The sequence below is a fragment of the Schistosoma haematobium genome, chromosome ZW, assembly GCF_000699445.3.
Source record: "Schistosoma haematobium chromosome ZW, whole genome shotgun sequence".
NCBI lineage: Eukaryota > Metazoa > Platyhelminthes > Trematoda > Strigeidida > Schistosomatidae > Schistosoma > Schistosoma haematobium.
Window position 1 is genome coordinate 84,449,522 of NC_067195.1, and position 26,516 is coordinate 84,476,037.

General features: G+C 36.4%; 1 protein-coding gene across 1 annotated transcript; it reads left to right on the forward strand.

The window, feature by feature from the left end:
* The first annotated feature begins 1,925 nt into the window (after nucleotides 1-1,925).
* Nucleotides 1,926-26,516, forward strand: MS3_00004580 (uncharacterized protein). The gene is made up of 9 exons (XM_051212522.1): nucleotides 1,926-2,052; nucleotides 2,095-2,226; nucleotides 2,260-2,336; nucleotides 4,602-4,668; nucleotides 11,290-11,476; nucleotides 16,460-16,562; nucleotides 21,653-21,787; nucleotides 23,235-23,405; nucleotides 24,643-26,516. Exons 1-9 carry the CDS (start codon nucleotides 2,037-2,039, stop codon nucleotides 24,835-24,837), a joined length of 1,083 nt encoding a protein of 360 aa, XP_051072706.1. The 5' UTR covers nucleotides 1,926-2,036; the 3' UTR covers nucleotides 24,838-26,516.

Below are 26,516 nucleotides of genomic sequence, written 5' to 3' on the forward strand. Positions count from 1 at the left end.
CTCGAAAACACCGTTTAGTGTGATGTTCTCACATTCGTTAGAATGTGGCACATTTTCTGGCACATTGCCAGAAAATTGGAGTCTGGCTCTCATCACACCAATATTTAAAGGATGTTGACACAGTGAACCTTCATACTACATGCCGGTAGCGCGTCTCTCACTAACCCCAAATATTATAGGGTCCCCGATATGCGACTGTCTACTAGACTACTCACTATCCACAAAGTTCATTTCTCTCCGATTTCAGAAAAGACCGCTCTTTCATAACCAACCCGCTGACCGCGGTGGACAGATGGATAACCATCCATGAACGCAAGGGGAAGGTTGCCGACATAAACACTGACCTGCCAAAGCTTTTAATGGGGTCAATCACATATCTCTTATCAATAATCCCAAACGATTAGGTGTAAAATCACCATCGATTGGTGGACCTACTTCCCATCTAAATAAGAGAATTTTTAAGGTCAGGTTTAATCTAGTCTTCTATCAGGCTATAAAATAGACTAATGGGGGCCCCCGGAGTTTATTTCCACCTTCCCTTCTTTTTTAATGTATATAAACAAATTTCCACAACAGGAATTATCTGGTTCATTACTTTTTGTTAATGATATGAATCTCTGGAAGGAAGTTTGCAACCAAAATGATAAGCCGGCACTTCAGAGGGATCTGACTCGACTTACGAGTTCAGGGGGCAACAACAGGCTTACTTTCAGCATTTCAAATTTTAAAGTTGTCCATCCTAGACATGTTGCAGTCTATGAATACAACTTAGGTGACTCGCCTCTAAAGAAATCTCAAGTTGAAAGAGGATCTGAGAGTGTTGGTGCCCTATGATTTGATTTCTTACGCTAACTGCGGCAAAAATACCTCTCGAGAAAACCTTTTACTGATACCGTTGTGGTGCATTTTTGGCCAGTTTGGAAGAATGTTCCACTTAATCTTTGACAGTTTTGTTCTAACTCATTTTGAATATGGAAATATAATGTTTACTCATTCACTCCAAACGTGTTTTAAAAGGGAGCCATGAAATCAGTTTGAGGACTCAGATACAAGCCTTATGAAGAGCAACTCCAATCACTGAACCCTTACCTATCGAAATACAGACGTCTTAGAGTTGACCTTCAAATGACTTACTGAATCCCAAACACATCTAGGCATTCCCTTAAGCACTAAAGCTGCCACAAGTACTCAGAGTTTGACGTCTTAACCAGTAACACCTATAATCGTAATGTACCAAGTCAATGAAATCAGAGGTCAGAAGCGAAAATATTCAAAGGTATATGTGATAGACCATCGACACTTCGGAAAGTGATTATTCTAACCTTACTAGCGGTTGTTGGAGATGAATAGCACAGTGTACCCACTCGTAACCTGGTGCGGATGCGTGACCGAGCACCTTCAGCTAGATGAGTCCACATAAACTAATACTGTCAGTCTCAAATGTTGGAGGCTTACAGAATTACTGTTTTCGGGCATTTATTTGTCGCTACGGCACCTACGTAAGCTTAGCCTCAACACAAGCCTTAGGGGTAACACCTTGAAACTGGAGACACAACAAAGCAAAACGGACTGTAGGCGTACCTTCTACTTTTTACGAGTAGTTGAATTCTGGATTTCGCCAACGGCTGATGTAGTACAGGTGACTACCCAGGAGTCATTTGACAGACAACGTGACATATTCAAAGGGACTAAGGACAGTATCACGTCATAATCTACTAATTTAGTTCTCTTTTATCGTATAATATATCTGGGTTCTCACATCGAAGCATTAGAGATCCACTAGTACCAGATACGATGGCCCGTTAAGCGAAAGATTCTTCTATTCTGTCCAGAAACATTTGAAACCACTTCGAGTTCACAAGAGAATGTCAGCCACTTACTAAGACGAATAAAGGTATTAGTACAAATATACTCAATCATAAACAAGAATATAAACCATTGTACGAGGTTTTCTCATTTCCGCTGTTGAAAATGAGTTGTTAGTATGCATCATTTATCTGATTAGTTGTTTGGATTATATACCGAGGAAGGTTAAAATGCCAGTCCGGAAAGGTAGTGTTATTAAGATTCGTTTGTTTCTCATTTATGCCTCAGATTGTAGTCGTGCTCTTCATATCTTAACGAAATACAAACGTCAGTTAGATGAAAAAACCGACAGGTCCTTTCGAAACGCTGTTGATAAATTAATAAACACATTGGAAAGTCAATTATTTTCATCACTAATGGGTAAACTTTCCTTATTCTGAATGTTTTTGCTAGATGTTCTGGAGGTTTACGAAGTTACTTTAACAGGAAACAATAAAGAATTTACGAGTGAACAAGCATCAGATTCAGTTGTGAGTATATGTAACCCTGTTTATGTACCGTATTGATATAGGGAAGAAACTTTGGATTAACGTTTGGTTTAAAGAACGTTATTATTTGATCTTAACATTTTTTATAATAGTGCTTTTTCTAGTTTGAGCCTTGTCAAATATTTCGTGTCATATATATATATATATATATATATATATAAGCTCCTGTCTTATCAAAATGCAGGAGACGAAGTATGATCTGGGGTTTCAGGTAGAATGCATTCAGTAAAGGTGGCATTGTTTGCTCTATACCCGGGTATAGAGCCACTGCGTTTTAGATGAAAAACTTCCTTATTTCGATTAATTAGACGCTTATAACTTTGAATAGTTTTATTTTCACCCACAACTATCAATACTTGGCAAAGTATAGTATTCTTTACACCATGTTCCTACTTCCTGGCATCAGAATGGCAAACGATCATTCTCCTTATTTTTAATTCCAAAACTAGTGTTCGTCTTTCAGGTGATTTACTTTGGGCCTGTCTACTTTGTATCCGCTGGACGGTTCTGTAACTAAATCGCGTAAAAGTGAGAATACAAGAAAACTTACAATCTTTATTTGTGGTTTAGAGACTTGAGTTAGGTAAAATCAAATGTATTCGTGTAATATGAAATGCGAATTAACCTTATTTGTTACTGTATCTTGAGGGATTTTGAAACAGACTCTGCAGTTCATAAACAAATTCTAGGTAGTTTACACCATTTTATAAAGCAAACGTTGGGTGTATCCTTGTAGCACCTTATCTGTAAGCAAGTCTAGTTTATGTCTCTGTAAATGCACTTACATATAGTATGTTGAGAACCTTACTCATCATAAAAAGCGTGTTGAAGTCATTTGTTTGTGTACAACGATTCACGAACTAAGAATAGAGATAACCGTCACACTTCTGTTGGTCTCTTACTGCAATTTTCAAATAACATCAGCTAGGTGACAGAGTATTCAGTTCAAATATTGTAAATGAATGCCATCCTTCATACCTTAACATTATGTTCATATGGTTGTAGGACTAAGTATGTTATATGACTAGGGTATTTGTTTAAACATATTGGAAATAACAAAGGTTTAGAAACGAGTCCTTAAAAACTCAACAGTTGTTTTCAACAGATAGCTTGAAATCACCTCAATACGTTGAGTTTCCTGCAATCTAGGAAATACCTGATTTGTGAAAGCAGATTTCCTCAAGTCTAGATGTATCTAAGCATAGATAATAGATTGATTCAAACGATGCACCATGAATATATTTTTTAATTTAGGGATAAATGTAAGATCTTTGAAATCCTCCTAAAGTTTCATATATCCACCCCTATAGAAAATTTAGACTAAACTTAAAGCCTGTACGTCAGTGACGAAAATATAAGTGTTTCTTTCTCTATAATAGACCATTTCGACTCCAAGCGTTAACTTTAATTTCATCTTTAATAAGTTCCCAAGTTTAAAGCACTTTATTGTTATTTTTGTTCAAAAAAGTTGACTTTTTGCATTTTTTTGGCTAAATAAAAATGTATCTTAAGTGATTTAATTTGTTGCCCGTTATAAAAGCTCTATCTAAATCAATCCTTTTTAATCTTAACTTTAGTCAATCCATAAACAAATGTGGCGAAAGTTTTAATAATTATCTACTAAGGCATATTTTAGCTTTGATGTTATTTATTCTTTGGTAAAATTATGATTTTATAATTAATAATTGAAACATGAGCTCACTGTATGCTTTAACACGAATAAGTAAACACGCCTGTGAAGGATAGACAGATTTCCTCAAGTTTCGACTTTTAACACAGGATGGTTTGTTAATATTACCGTATTCGTTCTCATTAACAAAAGCCTGGATGTGGAGAAAGTTAAACATAAAAATGGCAAGGAAAAGTGTTTTTCCTAGCTTTTGGCCCACATTTATAAAAAATAATTGATTTAGAATTCTCATTAGCAATCGTCAGAATATTAACCAAGTTGTAGGAAATCTATAGACCACATATAAAAACCTTAGTAACATACGATCTTTTCTAAAATACTCATCTTTAGTAAATAGAAGTCTGCCTATTTTATTAAAGCCTGACCTTTATTTAATTTAAGTAGTTTAACGCATGAATTTCAAATAAATGTATATAAGAACTGTTATTTTTCGGTTAACAATGAACTACCAAGATGATTCTATCCTAAGAAAAATCAGTAGTTGACGGTGTTTGTGTCTACCTGTTACTTGATTATTACTACTAATAATGTTCTTAACTTCATATCTTGTTTTCCAGAATTTTTATCACAGTGGATCAAATATTTCTTCTGGTAATCAGTCACTGCCAAAGCCTCTGAGCCCTGGTAGGTTAGTGAAGTTAGAGACAGATTAAAAACATTTTTCAAAAACTTATACAATCTGTCTCACAAATAAATAATTTAAATTCGTAGTAACTGGTATGGTAAACTGCACTTATAAGAACCCTTTTAGCGTATGAATCTTTTGAAAGTGTCATATATGCCACACTTCAGAGGTTTCTAGATGTTCAGGTCATATTTACTAATTTATAGTGAAAAAAGTGGAATGTTCTCTTAGATTTTCACGTTTACGAAAGTGCTTAGAAAATAAATTGGGGATTATGATTACATAACCAAAGGATGATATCACTGCATAACAGTTAGAAGGCAAAAGACAAGTTATACTAACTGAACATTAGCTACGATCTTATTGTATATCGCTCACTACTGGACATAAACGCTTGATTAAGTTTGTGAAGTTGACCTCCCTTCAAAACCAAAACTTCTATTCAGTAACTGATGCTTTTCATATATCTGTTCCACGGGCAAGTTGAAAAGTAACTTTTTCTTTAAAAAGTTTTCATCCTTATTTGCAGTCGTTTTTACATATGACTACCATTGAAGTAACTGCTTCTATAAATTTGGTCTTCACCTTGTCATGCTAATGAGGTATAGCAATTTGGACCGATGCATATATGTGCCTGGTCCTACGTTGTAGATGACTGACTGACAAAAAAGCTTCTAGTATTCTTTTACTTCTGAGTTTGTTGTGTCCTATTGCTGATTAAACAACGTAGAAATAATTTAGATGGTTTCACTGCTGTCCTTTATATAAAAATTCTTTTCGTCTTTAAACTTCAAGTTTAAGTGCATAAATATCTCTATATTCGCACTAATTGAACAGTGAATTAAAATTTATTAATTTTGCTTAGTTCTGCAGTTAAAAGTTTCAATCAATAAAACTATTCATCACGTGTTTGATGTAACAATATGAGATTTATATCAAGTGGCTGATAAACCCTGCTACCTAAAAGCATTTACTACTGAATCTACCGTCTGATCGGTAAAATCCTTACGGATTGTTACTAAACTAAACAGATATTTGTTCTATAGTACTGAACAATAAAAATCGATACTTGTTTGTCTGTCCCACGTTGTTTGTTATCTTAAAGGTAACGTAATAATATCGCATAGTATCGATCATATGACCTAAGACATTCTTGATACTTAACTTATAGCATTCAAATGTGATATGAAACATTGGATTTCTCGACAAAGTTTAGGATTAGAATTAATTACTTTTACAAGAGCTGTATCAAGAATTATTCAATTTTATTAACGACACTCATGTATTTGGTAATATATCAGAGTGAGTTACCTTTTCTACAGCTTAACTTCGAAAATTAGGCCTAATTCATTCTAATACATTTGGACATAGAAAATTTCAATTTCTTAGTATTTTATAATTATTATTTGAACACATAAATATTGGTACAAGAGGGCACCAAATATATATGCGCCACACAAAACAATGAGAATTCGAAGAAAAAAAGGCAAGGAGCGTAAAAAAGAACAATAACGAACAGATTAGTGTAAGGTAGTGTAATAATAATAGTAATAATGAGAGAAACGGAAAAGTACAACAAGAAGAAATCTTTCAGTTAAGGACGTTACATCCACTTTTTATGAAGAAAGTAAAAGAAGGTTACAGCAGGATCGCCACTGGCTTCTATTCTGAGCCATATCTGATAACGTCTCTAGCCACTGTGTAGCACCATCTCTCAGACCCCAACCAGGGAGTCGTGAAGGACCAACACAAGCCAGACCTCTGCAGCTTTCTTTCATGCCACGACACCATGTCATACAATGACCACCTCTCCGCTTCTTCCAACCAGTCCCAGAGTCGGCAAATAATGCACGACGTGGAATTCTCTGGGACGACATTCGGAGAACATGTCCAAGCCACCGAAGTCGGTGTTTCAAGATGGTGACACCAATTGGATTATCATCTCTGTGCCCGAACACACGATGCCGAGCCTCTGCATTACTGACATGGTGTTGCCACTGAATGTCAGCAATCCTTCGGAGACGGCGATGATCGAACACAGAGAGTCGTCTAACGTCCTCAACTCGGAGAGGCCAGGTTTCACAAGCATAGAGCAAAACTGCTCTCACCGACGCGTTGTAGATCCAACCTTTTACAGCCAGACTAACATCACGAAGGCGCCAAAGATGGCCCAGATTGGCATAAGCCGCTCTGGCTTTCACTATACGTCCATTGATCTCATCACACACATCCCCACCAGCACTTATGCAGCTACCTAGACACACGAACTTCTCGACTACTTCTATGTGCTCACCATCCAGGGTGAGTACAGGATTACGATCCTGCCAGTCTTGTAGAAGTACTTTGCATTTCGAAGGAGCAAAACACATACCATACTTACGGACACTGATTGCCAACTGATTAAGTGCGAATTGCATGCCTTGGGCATTATCGCACAGTAAGACAATATCGTCCGCATACTCAAGGTCGAGAAGTCTTTCTCCAGGCAACAGATCCACACCGACACTATTTACAACCATCAGAGCTGTTTCCAGAATGTCATCGATGTCGAAGTTGAAGAGGAATTGTGAGATTGGGCAACCCTGCCTAACCCCACTACTCGAATGGAACAATGGAGAGAGGTGGTTGTATGCCCTCACTCTGCCTGAGGTGTTTGTATATAGGGCTTTCAAGATGTTAATAAACTTCTCAGGCACACCCTTCTTCAAGAGACAATCCCAGAAAACAGTCCTATCCAACGAATCGAAGGCAGCTCTGATGTCAAGAAACACTACGATTGTTGGCCTTTGATAAGTATGACGGTGTTCTAACATTTGGCGGAGGGTGAAGATATGATCAATACATCCTCGACCAGAACTAAACCCAGCCTGCTCCTCGCGAGTCAATCGTTCTCGGGTTTTGAACAACCTACGAAGTATGATGGAAGCCAATAGCTTGGACGCAATCGGAAGTAGACTTATCCCCCGATAGTTGTTACAGGAACGACTTGAACCCTTTTTAAAGATAGGGACAACTATCGACTCATTCCATGACGTTGATACACCCTCTGGTTTCCAGACTTTTGTAAACAACGTCGTCAGTTCCTTAGCCAGAATGTCACCACCATCTTTAAAAAGAGCCAGAGGTAAGTCATCTGGGCCAGGTGATTTGTAACGCTTCAAGAGTTGTAGTTCCTTGCGGACTTCCGCCTCATTTGGTGGATCAGTCGTCACCGGCCATGGAGGGCAGGACAGTCTGACCGATGTTGCCGGAGTAGAAGGCCAGCTGAACTGTCCTTCGAAGAATTCTGCCCACCGTCCAAGACGTCAATGGATGTAAGTGATTGGCATCCCGTCACATCGGCGATGACTGTGCCGAAAGTTAGTGCTAACCAGAAACAGGTTGTGGTCTGTGCACAGTTGCAGTAGACGGTCCCCGTTATCTGTCCGGCGACCAACAAGTCCTCATCAGCCACCTAAACGATCCCCTTCTGTGCCTAAACGCCCGACCTGAGCATTCAAGTCTCCGGCTATTACTACAATATCTGTCGAACGCACTTTCTGGAGAAGAACAGTTAACTGGTGGTAGAATTCATACTTGATTGCAGCTGGGTTGTAATCTGTCGGGGCACAGGCGGAGATGACGAAAAGACGTCGTTTCTCACGCCGATTTCTTCTCACTTTGATGGAACTTTCTAATCTAACAGCACATAACCGACTGTTAATGGGGATCCAATCGATTAGTGCTGCCTCAGCTCTAGCGCTTAGTGTGACACCAACGCCAGCAAGACCAGACGAAGATGCCACAGGGTCCCCGGATAAGCGCACATAAAACAAGCTTTTTGAAGCGACAGATGAAGAGCGAATTTGTAGTACTTCACCAGAGTCTTCAATACGGGTCTCGGATAGACAACAAACGTCGATATTAAGACTTTCCAAAGACATAGCCAGCTCTATCTGTTTTCCGACCTGCATAAGTGTGCGAACGTTGAAGGCAGCCAGTTTGAATGGCGCACGTGGTTTCAGAAAAACTGCTTCAGTATTCGTATTTGGTGGTAGCATACAATTTTCAACCAGGCAGTGACTCGAGAACGTTTAGATAGAACCGAGTTTCCACCATGAGGGTGCTGCTGTATAAGTCGCAAAATAAGGATACACAAAGTAGGAATAAAAGAGAGTGAATAAGTGACGTTGTAAATAGTAATAATAATGTGAATGGTTTGACTGTTAATCGAAGCGTGAATAGAATTTTCAGTAAATATCGTCATTTTCATTTTATTTGTGTGTGGGCTGTGATACTGCCCGAGTGCCCAGACCAAAGCAGGTGGTTTTCTTAGGAGGTCACACCCCGAACCTTTGACCTAAAGGTCTGACCCACAAGGCAGTGGAGCATCGTGAGGAGATGCAGTCCCATGGTAGTCGGTGACCAACGATTGGTTCATACGCCATTTGTTCCCTCAGGATACTGGAGCCCATGTGCACCATTGGTTTGGGATCCGGTTAGAGCGCCGGATATTCGCTTTTCGTCCTTTCATTTTCGTAAACAACAGTAATGCCGCTAGAAGGCAGTGAGTAGGACTTCTCTGGAAGAGGCTGTATATGCGTGGCCATGTGAGAGCATTTCGAGAGGAAGAGCGGACTCTCCCCACTCTCGACCATACCAGGGCCTTTTGGGAGTATTTATAGTATTTTAGGCCTCCAAGTGCCCCGGTATGGAGCCCCCAAATTCCTTAGTGACCAAATAACGTCTCGTTTGCAGTGTATTCCAAATAATAAAAGTGTGAAATGAATTTTGTTTACTAACCGAATAAATCACCGGAAAATAGTTGATAAAAAGCTAAGGATGCTTTGTAATTAGCAACTAAACTAAGTTTGAGAAAAATCCATAGAAAGTATCAACTGTGAATTCCATCGTATTGAACAAAATAATCGTCGTATTTGACCATGTATTTACGGTCTTCGTTTATTTGTGAAACATAATAATGCTTCAAAATTTATATCGTCACATAACTATAATCTCGGACACGAATGTTATTGGTAAAGTGTGGAAATACTAAACATAAAGACTTTTACAAGGCATGGCCTTTGATTCAAAATGTAATCAGTACATATGTCAAGATGACGTCAAAATGTTTGTTATTTATAAAATATAGTTAATGAACAGTAGTTCAGCAGTTAAAATAATAGAATTTTCCTAATCTACCGCAACCATATTTCTTTCATCAATTGAATGAAAACTAAAAGGATTTTTCTTGTAAAGTGAAATCAATCCACAACCCAGAAACCTTCGTGTTCTATCTTTATTTGAAACTTACCTTTATATTGCTTCTCAATTCAAAATAAGATTTAAGTTATCAAAGTCTACTGATCTCACTTAATATTGAAATATAGAAACCAATATCATTGCACACAAGTTGTTCATGTTAATCCTTGAAAATCTCTTTTACTTGTTACGAATTAATTTCAAGCTTCAGTTCATAATATTAATTAAAAATTTTTACTAAAAATATATACATTTTATCATCATATAAATAGCATGTAATAGGTGTACATTGAATTCAGTATTATATTGTTGGAGATAATCTTCAATGAAGTCAGGAATCAAAGTTCTAGTTACACTGATAACTACCAGAGTGCAGTAGATTTTTAGACCTGAATAAACCCATACTTTTTTACATATCCATTTATGTCCTTAAACTTTGCTCAAACACTTCAACCGTTTTATTTCTGATTAAAGTTTTAGAGATAGATTCACTCCCACTTAATTATGAAAATACTTTGCTATTGTATATCAATAAGAATAAAACTATGTTAAAGGGTTTCTTGATGATCTTTTTTGGTTATCATATACTACACAGTATTGTACTTGTCTTTTTTTAACATTTCATCCTAACGACCAACAAGCCACGTAAATATTTGTAAGGAAAAGTTCCAATTCTCTGTTATAATTAACTTTCAACTAAATTTTATTCAAACCATATCGAAATCAGAAAATAAACCATTCGTATTTCATTATTTGCTTAAGATGTGATGGATAATAAGATTTCGAATCATCATCGACTTGAAACAGTTTTTGAAAGTTTCGTAAAACTGACTTCTAGTAGACATTGAAGAGGATTCTTGAACAAAATAAATGTGGAAATACAACTGAGCCCCTCAAAATTCTGATTGAATCAGCGCTTACGTCTAAACATATTCACATAAATAAACAATAATCGGATTTCGTTTTTCAGTAAAAACCTACTACTTACCATGTCATCTGTTAAATGTTGTAATATTCTCTTGACGTATAATTACATTGACCTATTTAAATAGTTGTTAAATAGAGCTAAAGAATAAACGTAACTAAGCGTTTAAACCTAGTATTTAGGCCAAACGGTGTATACTTTTGATTATTTTTGGTGTCAACGTACATAGTGGCCTATCCATCGCTCAAAAGTGTGAATCGCCGTAGTGACTTAGCACAGTTTATTGACCATATTACAATGATTCCCGCTGTACCGTGGAACATATTGATGTTTCACTTGCCAAATGGTTACCACTGTGTACATAATTCCAAAGTTTCTGGTCTGTGTATCGTCGTGAAAACTGTACTTTTTGTGTGGTGAGAATCGATCTCTTAATTTTACTATGTATTCGTAGATCGTATTTCAATGAAAGGGGAATGGGAATATCTGGATATTATACTTAAACGTGATTCAGCCGCAGTAGGTGGATTTGGTTTTAGTATTGCCGGAGGAATTGATAATCCTATTACCGACTTGGATCATGGGATTTATGTCACGAGAATAGCTCCCAACGGATGCGCGGATCGAGATGGTAAACTAAGGTAAAATAATTTTATTTTCCGTAAGTATTTTTTCTAGATTTATTAAGTCTTTTAGTGGCATGATAGTTTTGTCATAAGGTTTTGACTTAGTAAAAAGCAGTATAATTTTAAAAAATGCGATCCCTTTCTTTAAAAAATGTACACTATATGTTTCAGCTTTGTTCCAATAAATAACTTCTTATATTCTTTACTACAAATGTAATAACAACTAATATGTTTTCCGGTGACTATCGGTCGTAGTTACACTGCTTTCTGTTTTTTAATATAAATAAGGAGAAAGAATACTGTAATTTTCCGAATATTAGCACCCACATGCAGTGGAGGACATAGGAATTCACCTGAATGAGCATAATCGTTGCACACAATAATTTTGTAATGTCCTTCTTCTCATAACATCTAACGAACTTCAAGGTTATCCTTTTATTTTTATTGCTGTGTGATTGTTTTCAATAATTGAAAAACTATTAATCCAAACTCTCTGTTACATTTATTTGTTTCCTTCATAGTTATTTTGATTGTAATTAATTTCAGAAACTTACTTACTTACTTATGCCTGTTAATCCCAATGGAGCATAGGCCGACGACCAGCATTCTCCAACCCACTCTGTCTTGGGCCTTCCTTTCCAGTCCTGTCCAATTCTTATTCATTTTTCTCATGTCTATCTCCATTTCCCGGCGTAATGTGTTCTTTGGTCTTCCTCTTTTCCTTTGGCCTTCACGATTCCATGTGAGGGCTTGCGTTGTGACGCAGTTCGGCTCTTTCCTTAATGTGTGTCCTATCCACTTCCAGCGCTTCTTCCTAATTTCTTCCTCCACTGGGATCTAGTTTGTTCTCCCCCACAATAGGTTGTTGCTGATCGTGTCTGGCCACCGGATCCGAAGTATTTTGCGTAGACAACTGTTATTAAGCACTTGTATCTTCTGGATGACGGATTTCGTAGTTCTCCAGGTTCCCGCCTCAGTAGACAGTATAAGTGTCTTGATATTTGTATTGAAATTTCTGACCTTGGTGTTGGTTGACATTTGTTTTGAGTTCCAGATGTTGTTCAGTTGTAAATATGCTGCTCTTGCTTTTCCGATCCGCGCTTTCACATCTGCATCAGATCCACCGTGTTCATCAATGATGCTGCCCAGATATGTAAAGGTTTTTACATCCTCCATAGCATTTCTGTCAAGTGTGATTGGATTATTTCATGCTGTGTTGTATCGGAGAATCTTACTTTTCTCTTTGTGTATGTTGAGACCTAGTGTCGCTGAGACTGCTGCTACACTGTTCGTCTTCTCCTGCATTTGTTGTTGCGTTTGGGATAGAAGGGCCAGATCATCTGCGAAGTCTAGATCATCCAACTGCATCCTAGATGTCCATTTTATCCCGTGCTTCCCTTCAGATGTTGAAGTCTTCATGATCCAGTCGATCACCAGGAGAAAGAGAAAAGGTGAGAGTAAGCAAACTTGCCTGACACCAGTCTTTACTTCGAACGAGTCTGTCAACTGTCCTCCATGCACGATTTTGCAGTTTAATCCATTATAGGAATTCTGTATGATATTGACTGTCTTCTGAGGCACACCACAGTGTCGAAGAAGCTTCCATAGTGTCGTTCTGTCCACGCTGTCAAATGCTTTCTCGTAGTCAATGAAGTTGATGTAGAGTGATGAGATCCATCCGATTGATTGTTCCACAATGATCCGTAGTGTTGTGATTTGGTCTGTACACGATCGATGCTTACGGAATCCAGCCTGTTGGTCTCGAAGTTGGTCGACTACGCAGCCCTTCATTCTGTTTGACAACACCTTGTTGTAGACCTTTCCTGGTATTGAGAGAAGAGTGATGCCCCTATAGTTATCACAGTTGGTGAGATCGCCTTTCATTGTTATTTTGATCAGTTGTCCTTCTTTCCAGTCTGTTGGTACTTGTTCCTCATCCCAAATCTTATTGAAGAGAGTGTGGAGTATCCTTGCAGTTACCGCTACGTCTGCTTTTGATGCCTCTGCTGGAATGTTGTCTAATCCTGCTGCTTTGCCACTCTCGATTTGCCTGATAGCCATGCTTACCTCTTCAATTGTCGGTGTGCCAACATCGATTGGAGGGTCTGTGAGTAGATCATGAAAGGCCTGGAACTTGTTGCTGAGAGCTATCTTGAATTTGTTGAGTTTGTCAGTATCCTGAAGAAAGGCCGTATTGAACTTTTGTGATATTGTCCGCCCCGTTGTCCAGTGCTTCTTGAGTTTCACTTTCATCTTGGCGACCAGCAAGTGATGATCTGATGCTATATCAGCTCCTCTCTTGGTTCTCACGTCCTCTATAGTCCTCCTGAACGTTTTGTTGATGCAAATGTGGTCGATTTGGTTTTGTGTAGAGTGATCCGGTGGAGTCCATGTGGTTTTGTGTATGCGTTTGCGTGAGAATATAGTGCCGCCTATGACCAGTTCATTGAAGGCACATAGGTTTGCAAATATCTCACCATTTTCGTTCCTTTCTCCCAGTCCGTGTCATCCGATGATGTCTTCATATCCGCTGTTGTCCATTCCAACCTTGGCATTGAGGTCTCCCATCAGAATGGTCAGATCCTTTGTTGTGCACTTCTCGATTATTGACTGCAGCCTATTGTAGAATTGATTTTTAGCGTCTTCATTGTAGTCGTTGGTAGGCGGATAGCATTGGATGACGTTCATTGAAATGCCCTCTTTCTTTGTTTTGAAGGAGGCTTTGATGATCTTTGGTCCATGAGATTCCCATCCTATAAATGCATTTTGTGCTTGTTTGGACAGCATCAATGCAACTCCTTGTGTATGTGGGGCATTTAGTTTTTATTCTTATATAATCAGTACAGGTAATTTACTGATTCCGAACCTAAGCTTACACTTGAAACTTTTTTTATTTTCATACCTATGTAATTAGTTCCAGTAACCAAACTGTTTGCATCCTGTTCTGTTTTTATTGTTACTATTATTATTATATTAATTTACTCACAAACCTTAATTAATATTGATTTCACATTCAAATATAAAATTGTATATTAGCTAATCGGAAAGAAATATTTCTTCGTTCAGATCATAAAATCATAAAATTTTAGCCACATATATTTGACATTACACCATGCTGTTCGAATCTTTTTCTTCAGAGATAAGATTTGTTTTTACAACAATTGGTACACTTCAGCATATTGATTTCCCGATTATCATTTGTAACTTAGCTCTCTGTGATAGCACTGTTAAATTTGTTCATCCGATTAATTTGAAATTGTGTCAGCTTCTTTCATTGTGAAATTTTTATTGCTTTAAACTTAGTAGCTCCAATTTGATCGCCTTTTATCGTTCATTGATGATAAAGAGACTACTTGAAGATATGGATACTTACAAAATAGTAGCCATTTTACATATTCTTTTAAGTTAGCACAAATTATAAACTTACCTATGAAAGTCACTGTAAAAATTTGAGGTAAACGTCAACCGTATTTAAAGTCGAATTTTCGTAACAGGATAGAATAGTCGTCTTGCTGAACTATTCATTGGAAATAGGGTATTCTTAGATTAAGTTCATTCATTTCCGTCGTTTTTTAAATCCTAATAGCTTAGGACTTACCATAGAGTTCAGTAAAGGTCATCAACACTTATTGGATAAAAAAAATCAACTTCTTATTTGTCGTAATATTTAGAATAATCTTAATATAATTTGCGTTCGATGGAGAATCCTGCTGGGCAGCCTATGCTCCTCCACGAGGATAAAACAGGCGTAAATAAGTGATGAAATTTTTGTACAGGTTTAGCGAATACTAAAGAATATGATAATATAATTCTTATTGCCGCATAAATTACTTTTAAAATTTGTTAAGACCACTCATTTCCCAATAAATTCTGTGGAAACTTCTTAAATCAAATGTCTACTTCTCTCGTTCGGGACTTTATCGTAGTGAACAAGGGTGGACAGTGTATGTTCTGCAGTTTTTGAAAATTCTTTCCTGTATATATTAACATCAGCATAAGTAACCAAAGGCTTTATTATACGACTGGATACTTCTGAGTTTGTGATACTGCAGTGATAGAATTTGTTCTAGGATTCGAATTCATCAAAGAAATCACACGTAAAGCTTACAAAACCGGAAGGCGAAAGTTATCTGAAAGTCCCATACTATAATCAGAAATCAACGTTAAAACTATAAATTCGGCAAAATCCAATAGTGAGGCGTCTAAGTACCAATTATCCCATTTAAAGTACAGCTATAGAGAAGAAGCGTGCTACACACTGATGAACAAGAATAAATTTACATGTATTGAAATCAAAAATCAACGCCAGGCAATACTTTAACAGAAAAACACCAGTTACTAACAAAAATAAACTAAAACTTATTACAATCCTATCACAAAAAAGACGCTGGAAATGGATGGGACACATTGAGGAAATCACCAGGTAAGCGCTAACTTGAAATCCCTAAGGGAAACGGAAAAGAGGAAGACCAAAGAACACGCTGCACCGAGAATTGGGAGCAGGTATGAAAAGGATTAATAGTAACCGGAAGGGATTACCCAGGAGAGCGTTGGATGGAGATTGCTGATGGATTGTCTATGCTCCTCCACGAGAGGCAACAGGCGTAAGCTAGTATCACAAAAATTAGTAAGTCGTCAAAAATATGTTAAGTTCTCAAGAGTAATGTGATAATAGAAAATCTAGAAGATGAAAGGAGGGGTGAAAATTCCGATACTGGTACATGATTCAACTAAGTCATTGAAATAAGAGCAAAAATGGCTAGGATTAATATTGTGTAACGACAAATGAATATGTATATAAATAAATATACTCGACCTACTGATGAAGTATACGTAGTATAGTGTGGTACAAAAAGGCGGATGAATAAACAGTGAACTCAAACAGCAATTTACAGATTTAATAAGTTGTCGTGATCATGTAGGATACTTTTACTTGACTAATACTAAACCTTAAAATAAACCTTGAGTCATTTTTCACGCACTGGTTCTTTTTTAAAGGGTTGATGATCAAATCCTTAGTGTCAATGACATCAGTTTAGAGCATGTTACAAATATGGAAGCAGTGAAAACACTAAGACAAGCTGGTAATCAACTACATTTAGTAAGTTTTCCTTGATTAACTCTAACATTTTCTAACTATATTTTCAATTGTATTAAAAATAAAAAGAAAAACAGGTACAAATATATAAGATGAAAAACGTTTAATTTATACAGGTTCTAATATGTTCCACCTAAGGCGTTTTTTCTATACTTTTAGTTAGTATATTTCTTAAATCCACGAAATACTGAATCTCTTTAATCAATAAGTGACCAGCTAGTTCTAGCTTTATTAGGTGTGCTAGTTCTTCCATCAGTTTTATCCGGTGAAAATAATTTTTTGGTCTGTATTTGTTCATTTTCAATGATCTATTTTTAAAATTGTTTGCAATTCACTCTCCACTTACCCCACACCAATTCATAAGGTTATTAAGGGTATCGGATGGATCCTCGGCTGTAGTTGCTACCTTGACGTGTTGGTCGGGTTTGCCTATTGTAGTGGTTCAGCCGAGCTATATTGGTTGAAGCACATGTTTGTTTAGGTTTTACCTTGCCAGGCAGTCGATTGGAGAACGATGAGACTAAAAGTAGCAACTTAATGTCTGAGGGCAAAGTCGTACTGCTGACTGTAGGGGAGTGTGACGAAATTATGGTGTATTCCTCTGACAACCATTCTTGCTGCCTTCTCACAAAGGAAGAATAGGGTTAGAAAATATCATCCCTAAATCGCCACACTTCACCTTACCCCATAGACTTCAGTCTCCGACCATAAGGCCTGTTTAGTGGTCCGGGATCTGACTCCTGTGAGATCGTTTCTGATTGCTATTGAGATATACATATCGTCAATCCTCGTATATGATCATCGACTTCAATCGCGTTAGTCAATAACGGAATTGAATAAGTCAAATACGAAAACGGATTTCTGAATGGGTATATTTTGTACACTCACTGACCTAGAAAATAGCATATATGACTGTGTAAACATATGAATAAATTATCATTATAAAATAATGAATAGGCCATGTATAAATCACTCTAACCATAAAGTGTTGGTAAATGAAGCAACTTTTACGCTATCTCAAAATAGTAATAATTTCCCAGAAACAAGGAAATAATATTTGTGATTGGGTTATTTCTGAAGTAGTAATTCTTAATACGAAAGAGTTGTTTAGTTTTGCATTGAAAAGGGTGACATAAGTTTAATATATAGCTTCTGATCGCTATAGAAATGAGAATGTCTCACCTCATGATGGCAGTACATAGCTCTTTCGTAAGTTCGAATGGCGCTCTTTAACGCTTCAATTGATTGGAATGCTACGAGATACAATGTATTGAAAAATACGTAATCCGTTAATGTGACAACGTGAGAAACGACAGAGCTCTACTTTGTACGTTACTATCGTCCATAATTTGAAGAAAAAGTGCTCTGTCGTCAAGTTCTGATATTTTATATCAATTTCGTGAAATAAATGACCAATTATAACGAACTTAAAACTAGCCATTTAATTGGACGAAACGGAATGAAAAATATTGGAAAATGGGATGAAAAATTTTTCAAAAGGGATGAAAAAATTTATTTAAAAAATACAAAAATGGCCGTGCGTTTAATGAGGGGTAAGTGTATTATTTGAAAGTGTCATACTTATGTAAAAGAATACATGAATATCGTAAAGGCACGGAAACCACACTTCTACTACCCGTGACTTCATTGATGTAAGTGTAGCACAAAGTTCAAAGTCAGAACTGACACTGCTTGACTGGATTGAAATAGACAATTGATTGTGAACTGTCCGACAAAATGAAGCGGTAAGAACTCAAAAAGATAGGAACATACGCTGTCGTCTCTGCCTACGTTCCCACTGGTTGCAGCTTGGATGAATTAAAAAACCAATTTTATAGAAAGATTTCCAACCTTTTAAAAAAACTAGACACTCCGATGTAGCAATATTGGCGGGTAATTTCAGTGCTCCAGTAGGCATACTAAGCCGAACCGAAAGACAATTAGGCAGATCCTACGATGTTGCGGTTTAGCAAACAGATAATGACAGCCGTCTGTTACAACTATGTCCATGCCACCGTCTATTTCTGAGCAACGCAAACTCTAAACATAAAGAGAAATACCTTCTGACATAGCGAACTTTACGATCAACTCAACGGTGAACTCAAATAGACGTCATTGCCAGAGCCATCAATTTAAATCTCCATAGGATACTGTCGATCATTCTGAAACACATTATTGGACTTGGATCATGCTCTAGTTCAAACACGTATTTGTCTGCATCTTACTGGATGTAGAAAAGCCACATCAAGAAAACCTCTTATAGTCCAACTTACTCATGAAAAAGTCAAGAAAATGTTTCAGAAACAACTAAAGAAAGAGCTAGTCAACTGTGGAAATGATATTCACCCCGAGGTAGCTTGGTATGATACCCAAGAAGCTGTGGAAACAACAATTATATCTACTAGTAACTAGCAAGAGAAGATTAGGAAAACAGTGTATTTCAGTGACATCTACATAACTGATAAAAACTCAGAAATTAATCCTGTTTGGCTCAGAGCACGGTGAGGAGGGGAGGCGGCCTAAATGTATGTTGATCAAAAGCCTACGTAATGATCGTTGGGAGTGGTGTGTAGCGATGGCAGAAGCGCAAGAAAAGACACATGAGATAGGTTTCGATAAGCATCTGTTCAGAATTATCAAGGAAACGGGTATTAACAACTTGGCTGTCAGTGAAACTAACTTGGAAAAAGGTGGCACTATTATTCAGTTTGAATCCAGGAGACTGAACTGATGGGCCGAACACTTTAAAGGACAATGCAACTGGCCTTCAGCTATTCACGATCTCCAAGCCACTTAAATGGCAAACTGATGTCAGTCCTACAACTATTAGCGAGGTCGAAAAGGCTATAAGTGATCTAAAGCTATGGAGAGCAGCAGGGCTTAATGGACTAACCCTTGAGAATTTAAAGGATGGCAACCCAGTTTTGGTAGCTAGATTAATTGAAACCTTAGTTAAAATCTGGGAACTGAACGTAATCCCATCTGACTGGTCTCGATCACTTCATACAAGTGTATAAGAAAGGACAGAGATCCTCTCACGATAATCACGGAGATATTAGTTTTGCCAACATAGTATCTAAAATGTTAGTTTAATAATTCGATGTCTAACTAGAGCTCGTGAAGAGCAAACCTGAGTAAACTAGGCTTGTTTTAGACATGGACGTGGATCTATAGACAAAATATTCACCCTTCGGTAGATTTTGGAACATAGAGCTACTTTACAACGTCCGAACTATGATTGTGTTATGCCAAAATAAGAATAATGAGTGGTAATTTTCGGGATACATTTGTAAACCAATACTACACGTATATTTTTATCGTATAATTGTTAATTAACTAAACTATTCGTATTCATGTCTCTTATCATAAGCTTTATTTGAACCTATAAACTGTTATTATACGATTTTCCATTCTTGAATTATCTCCTGTCAATTAGTCGCTGCCTCCCTCATTCATTGCTACATCTGGCTAATTCTTGTACAAATGTTGTTTCATATTTTATTGGTACGTTGTGGACTGTTTGATTGGTATATAAACTCAGTATGTTTGAAATATAATGATTCATATGGCAGAGGCTGAGACTGGTGTTCTGGACTTAACTGGCTGAGCTAGGCGAAAAGCAGGACCAATCAGAACTCTAGGCTGCTCGCACCTGTTTTATGCGTCCTTGGTCCGACCGATAATTCGCTGCTTCTGATTGGCGGCTTTGGGCTATAACAGATTGTATTCCTTAACTCTAAGGCGTTGTTTGACTCCGTTGATTGTGAGGTTCTGCTGCAATGTCTGTTGTTGAAAGGAGTACCGAATAAGTATATTAAACTTGTACAGGCTCTCTACTGGAACACTGCTGGTCGAATCAGAACTAATGGCAAATTGTCATCGGAATCGGTTACTTCAAGTGGTGTTCGTCAGGGTTGTCCTCTTTCTCCATTTTTGTTAAAGCTTTTCATAAACATCCCTTGGGAGGTAAAATTCTCGTCGTTTGACTCTTCAGAGTTTGATCTTCTGCCAGAAGGTTCACTTGTTAACTTAGAATACCTAGATGACATAATTCTGTTTGGTGAGGGTGTTAACAAAATTAAGTCATCTGACCACCTTGAGAAACAATTCAAGCATGACTGAGATGTGGTTCTCTCCCTTCAAATGCAAAATGCTGTTTCAGTATTGGATTGAGTCAGCTCCTGAATTTGTAATAGAAAGCGAAGCAATCGTGTTCGCCGACCGCTTCATTTATCTTAGGAGTCTCATTAGTCCTTGTAGATCTGGGTCTGATGAAATCTCGTCACCAGTTCAGAGGGCCCGATTGGTGTTTGCCAACTCGTGTCACTTGTGGCGTATATTTAATATCCGTCTGTCAAGAAAAGGGTTTAGATACTGTTTAACGATGCACTATGCATTGCTCGTGTATTTTGGGACCAACGATCAGGAAGTGTTTGGGTTCGAAAATGGAGACTGAGTAAAGAAGGAAAATCGATCGATGACCTAGTCAATCTGGATTGACTGAAATTGTTATGACGTTCATTACGTATGCCTGATTACCATGTACCTGGATAAAAGTTATATAATTTAGTTGGAAAATATCTGTTAGTAGTGGCCAAAATAAACCCACTAGAACATAGAATTACTCTCTTTTGGACTCAGCCTTGCAAGTAGGTGAAAACGTTGTGGTCGGGGTTGACGAATTAACGCGATTTCTCTCTGTGTTGATAAAATGTTGCAACTTAAACCGATGTACACACGTGCTAGGTTCTACGTTACGACTGATTGACTGATGTAATACACAGAAATGAATGGTCACTTGTGATTTTATGTTTTCCACTTCTCATTAAACATTTTTTCACCTGATAATTCATACTGTCTTAGCTGATTATTGTGTATACAGATGATAGTTTCAACTTTGCAATTAAGTGGGTCTTTTTGTCAGGGTTTTGTATCATCGAAAACCTTTTCGTTTTGAATTGTTTAACCAACAGAATGATTGTAACCATGTGATCTTTTCTTAAAAATAGTCTAAGTATCCCAACATTACCGAAATTATTCTTTTAGAATTTTCATTACTAAGTAGTAAAATTTTTCTAAAATTTTATGTCAAGGTTGTAAGACGATTTGTTGGTAATACTGGAGTAACAACACCGGATAGAACAGTTGTACAACATTCTCCATCCTTTCGATCACCAGAAGTTATGTCTGATTTAGAAGACAGTGGTTCAACTCCAATATGGTACGAAGTAAGTTTCTCATAAACACATAGCTATATGAATCGATATTCTATTGTTTTATTGTCTTTACTTTTGGTTGGCTAATGCATTACTTAGTTCTAACTCAGTACGGAAAAGGAAGCCACTTAACCCAATCAGTTGAAAATTTAGTATAAATTTTGTTGGAAAGGTTTTTATCTTCGTAAGTTAAACCCTAATAAACGGGAATTGAAGTTGGAAAGCTTTGAAAAGATTGTTATTTGTAAAAAATATTATCAGTTAATAAGACAGTTTACACACTTTTTATAGTGAACTCATACACCAAAGGTAAGCTGTGCTGTAACAATTCTTATTTGTATAATCGCTGTAACTCAGCTTCCCAGTGTTTGAAGGAATATTTTGATGAATATTCAGTCTGAAAAACAACATACTCAACAATTTTATTTAGAAATAAAGCTTACTTACTTACGCCTGTTACTCCTAATGGAGCATAGGCCGCCGACCAGCATTCTCCAACCCACTCTGTCCTGGGCACTTTTATTAAAATAGCCATATTATGATATAATAAAATCAAGAATATATGAAGCGAAAAAAATATTCCAACGGACATCTGAAATTAGACTAACACAGTTGTGTATGAAAGACGAAAGACTTTTGCATTAGTATAAAGTTTTCATTGTCATGGTGTAAAAAGTGGCAACTATCTTATAATACAAATGGACTAAAATGATCACAAAATTCATCCAATAATAGTTTTTTAAGACATGAGCTTGATATTTTCACGTAATGAATGCTCAAGATTTGTATGATCAGATATTTGACTCAAGCTGTTGAAAATTACGTCGTGTGACTTGACCAGTCCTGTCTGATTCACTCGGTGTATTTGATGTCCATCAAAAAGTTCAGAAATCCCTATTAAATACTTCGTAACTTTGACTTAAACAGACTTATGGTGAAAAAAAGAATCAAAATTCGTAAAATTGCTAGATAATTCAACGTAAAACAATATTCAGGATTGTTAATACATTTTATTGTGCTTTTCCATGATATCGATCAAATATTAATTATCTGTATGGGGATTTGTGCAGATTGTCATATTTTCACAGTTAGCTGGACCACCCTTGAAGACCTGGAAGCACTGCACGGCCGTTTCGTCCTAGTATGTAATTCCTCATCAGTAATTATCTGTCTTCGAGTTAATCGCTTATTATCTTCGACAACAATTTAACTTCCACTTTGCTATCTACAGTTATTTACAGAAAAATAAAGTTTTGAAATTTTTTTATAAACCGAACAAATGTTATTACTTTATTAAGATACCTCTGAAAAAAGATTCACTTTGTCTATTCTGGCTGGATTATTTCTATGGTAGTCTATCAACGTAGTCTTTCAGAAAACTCTGTTTTTAGAAGTACTTCATTTTTAACATGATTAAACAATCATAACCATAAACCAACTATATATTTCTCAATTTTAGGTCCAACTCCGTAAACCACATTCAAATTATGGCCTCGGATTCAGTATTGCTGGTGGTCAAGATGTTGAAAATGATAACTTCCCTTCAACTGGAATATTTATTACACGTATTAGTCCAGGTGGGTTAGCCGATTTAGATGGTCGTATCATGCCTGGTGATCAGTTAATGCAAGTAAGTCTTCAATACGATTTACTCTTTGCTTTGTTTTTTAATAGTTTCAATTTAGATTGCTTCATGATTTAAAAATAATAACAGAAAATATAAATTTTATCATTGAATTTATAATTATGATTAGAAAATATATTTGTTATGACTTTATGTCCGACAAGTTATCACGTGATTTATCCACTAATCGAAATACGACTATACAGTCTTCACATTGTGCTAAACCAATGACGTTTGACCGGTATGAACAGCCTAGTGTCTTTATTGGTCCCTTGTCCGCCTAGCCCGTCTAGCTGAGTCCAGAATGCCAATAACAGCCTCCACTATACGAATAATTTATTTCAGACATACTGGGTTTATATATCAACCAAACAGACCGCAACACACCATAAAATAGGAATTAACATTCATACACAAATAAGCCAAAAAGTGGTTGTGAACGTGTGAGACGGTAGTTAGTAAACTGAACATAATTTAGGAACAGTAAATTGTATAATAATAAATTATAGGTCAAAATGAAGCTTATGATAAGATGAATATAAATATACACAATCTAATTACTGAATAGTTATACCATAAGAGTATATCGATAATATTAGTCCATTAATAGGTCTCAGGACTTACCATGATTTAATCTTCGCTCGGATATAACAATATTTGTGTTATATTTCTTAAAATCTATTTAATATACTTTTATTATTCATAAAGAGAAGCACTACATTTTAATTTGTTCAATTTTCCATCGGTAAAAACCTACCTACTACTTTTGCCTATTACAAACTACTTTATTCACTATAAATTACAATATTAGCAATTATTTTATGAACTGGACAAGTATATAATGTCTGAGTGTAGACAAGACTGTATATATTCCATTTACTTTAAGCGGAATAAAAAAAGTAGCTGAAATTCTTCTTCATTTATTAGGCTACCATGTTTATAGCATTACAGTATAGTCTAGTTTACAATACATTTGAAATATAAGTTATACTCACCAGTTTTCATACTATCATCTTTAATAAAACATTTGAACGGAAATTCCTAGATACCTATAATTAAGTTAGAGAAAAAATGATTCATTTACGTCGTGGCAGTAATAATTTGTATTGATCAATCTGTTAGAAATGGCTTAATTTGACTATCTAGATTTTTACCATAACCAATATTTTCATGTTAGGTGTTCTGTTTAATGAATAATCTGCATTCATTTTTATTTTCCCCTTCAAATGATTTATTTTTGTAGGTGAATGAAATTGACCTAAGTCATGCTACTCATGAAGAAGCTGTTCGAATACTTCGTAATGCAGGTGATATTGTAAATTTAGTGTTAACACGTCAACAAGTAGAGAGTTTTGATGAACCTGGTTCGTTAGAGCATTCAACAAATGCTGAATCAACACGTAAATATCAAATAAGCGGTAATCGAAAACTTTCATAACAAATGCTTAATAAACACATGCATATCATATTTCTTAAAGTATTTATTGCACAATCATTTCGTTCTACATCAAGAAAAACCTGTTTGTAAATAATTACGTACATGTATATCAAACTTTTCATATCCTTTTTTATGATAGAGTACTGCTTTTCTAAATAAAATTAATGAAAATCTTTTAGATTACACAAGATTATTTTCACCTGGGATAGATGTTCTTATTTGTGTGTCATCGAAGTTGAATAATTTGTTGGAACTCCATTTTTATCGTGTTCACTTTAAAGCTATTCCTTTTGGTGACAATAAAAAATATGTATTTGTTATTAGGTTCATGATACAGTTGTTCACTGAATAATAAGTGTTATATATCAGGAAGCTTATGCAGAATTCAAAATAGTAAAGAGACAAAGTGTGTAACAGCACCACTTAGTTATGTGCGTCCTAAAGTCTGACAAAGCATCCATCGACTTATAATTATTAAAACAGGTTTAGATTACTCAATCATTGATATTGTTTACTGAATTTTTGATTATCATGTGTTCCTTCTGAGAAAATCGCTTTGATATATCCACTTTTCTCAAGTTTTTATGGGAGAAATAGATTTTGGCTAGCTGCGGAATCCAGTACGCGCGTTCCGTCTTAACTGCGACTCGCCACTTGGGTATACAAGCATCCTTGTTAATATTAACTGTGAAACTCGAATCCAGCACTGTTAGATTCAAACGCCGAACGCGTAGTCCACTGAGCTACTTATCCCATTTACTTGTCATTGGCGGTCGGAACTACTGAAAGAAATAGCAAACACAAAACTTGGGTTCATATTTTTCTTAATACTTATCTTAAACAACTAGATTTAGAACTAAAGCGTAACATGTCGTGTTGTTTAGCTAAATGATTATGTCGCGTCCCTTAATCGGTAGGTTTTGATTTCAGTTTGGGCTTTTAGAACGGCAATAATGTAGCTCATTGGACAGGTATAGGTTCATTTACCTAACCATGAGTCAAACAACGCGCATACCTGTAGCACGTAGTATTAGCGTTTACTTGGAAGCAGGAGTGATCTGAAACAACAACACAACAGTCAGGACTGGTAAATACCTCTGAAGTAAGAACGCGACGTACTGGCACACCAGATAATTTTTTTCAAAATTAAAAGACGCGGTTCTGTACAAAAAGGGAAACTTATTATAAAATGGTTTTAGCCACCGTTCTGCAGATTCGGCTTACGTACGGTTTGTTTCTCTTCTACCAGTACATTTACTCTTTGCTGCTCTGCAATAAAAAAACAAACTCACGTAAGTAACGTCACATGTAATGATTCTTGATACTGTTACATACTTTTTCGGTGTACTAGGTGCATCTTATCCTTGGTGATACTTTATTAGCCAATCTATTAGGACAAATCCCAGCGTCATATTTCTACTGCTCATTTTATTTTTTTTTACAAAATAACGCATTCAAGTGTTTCAGTTCAGTTTTATTTGAATTAAATCCATAATCTGCATCAAGAAATAAATCAAATACTTCAACAAATAAAATTTCATTTTTTTTAAAGCTGTATGATTATATTCATGCAAAAAGCAATATATACTGAACAAGTTTAGTATATTGACATTCGTATAAACATTTAGTGTAACGTTTGGGGCCCAGTTCATATTATTTAATAAAACAGCTTAGTCAGT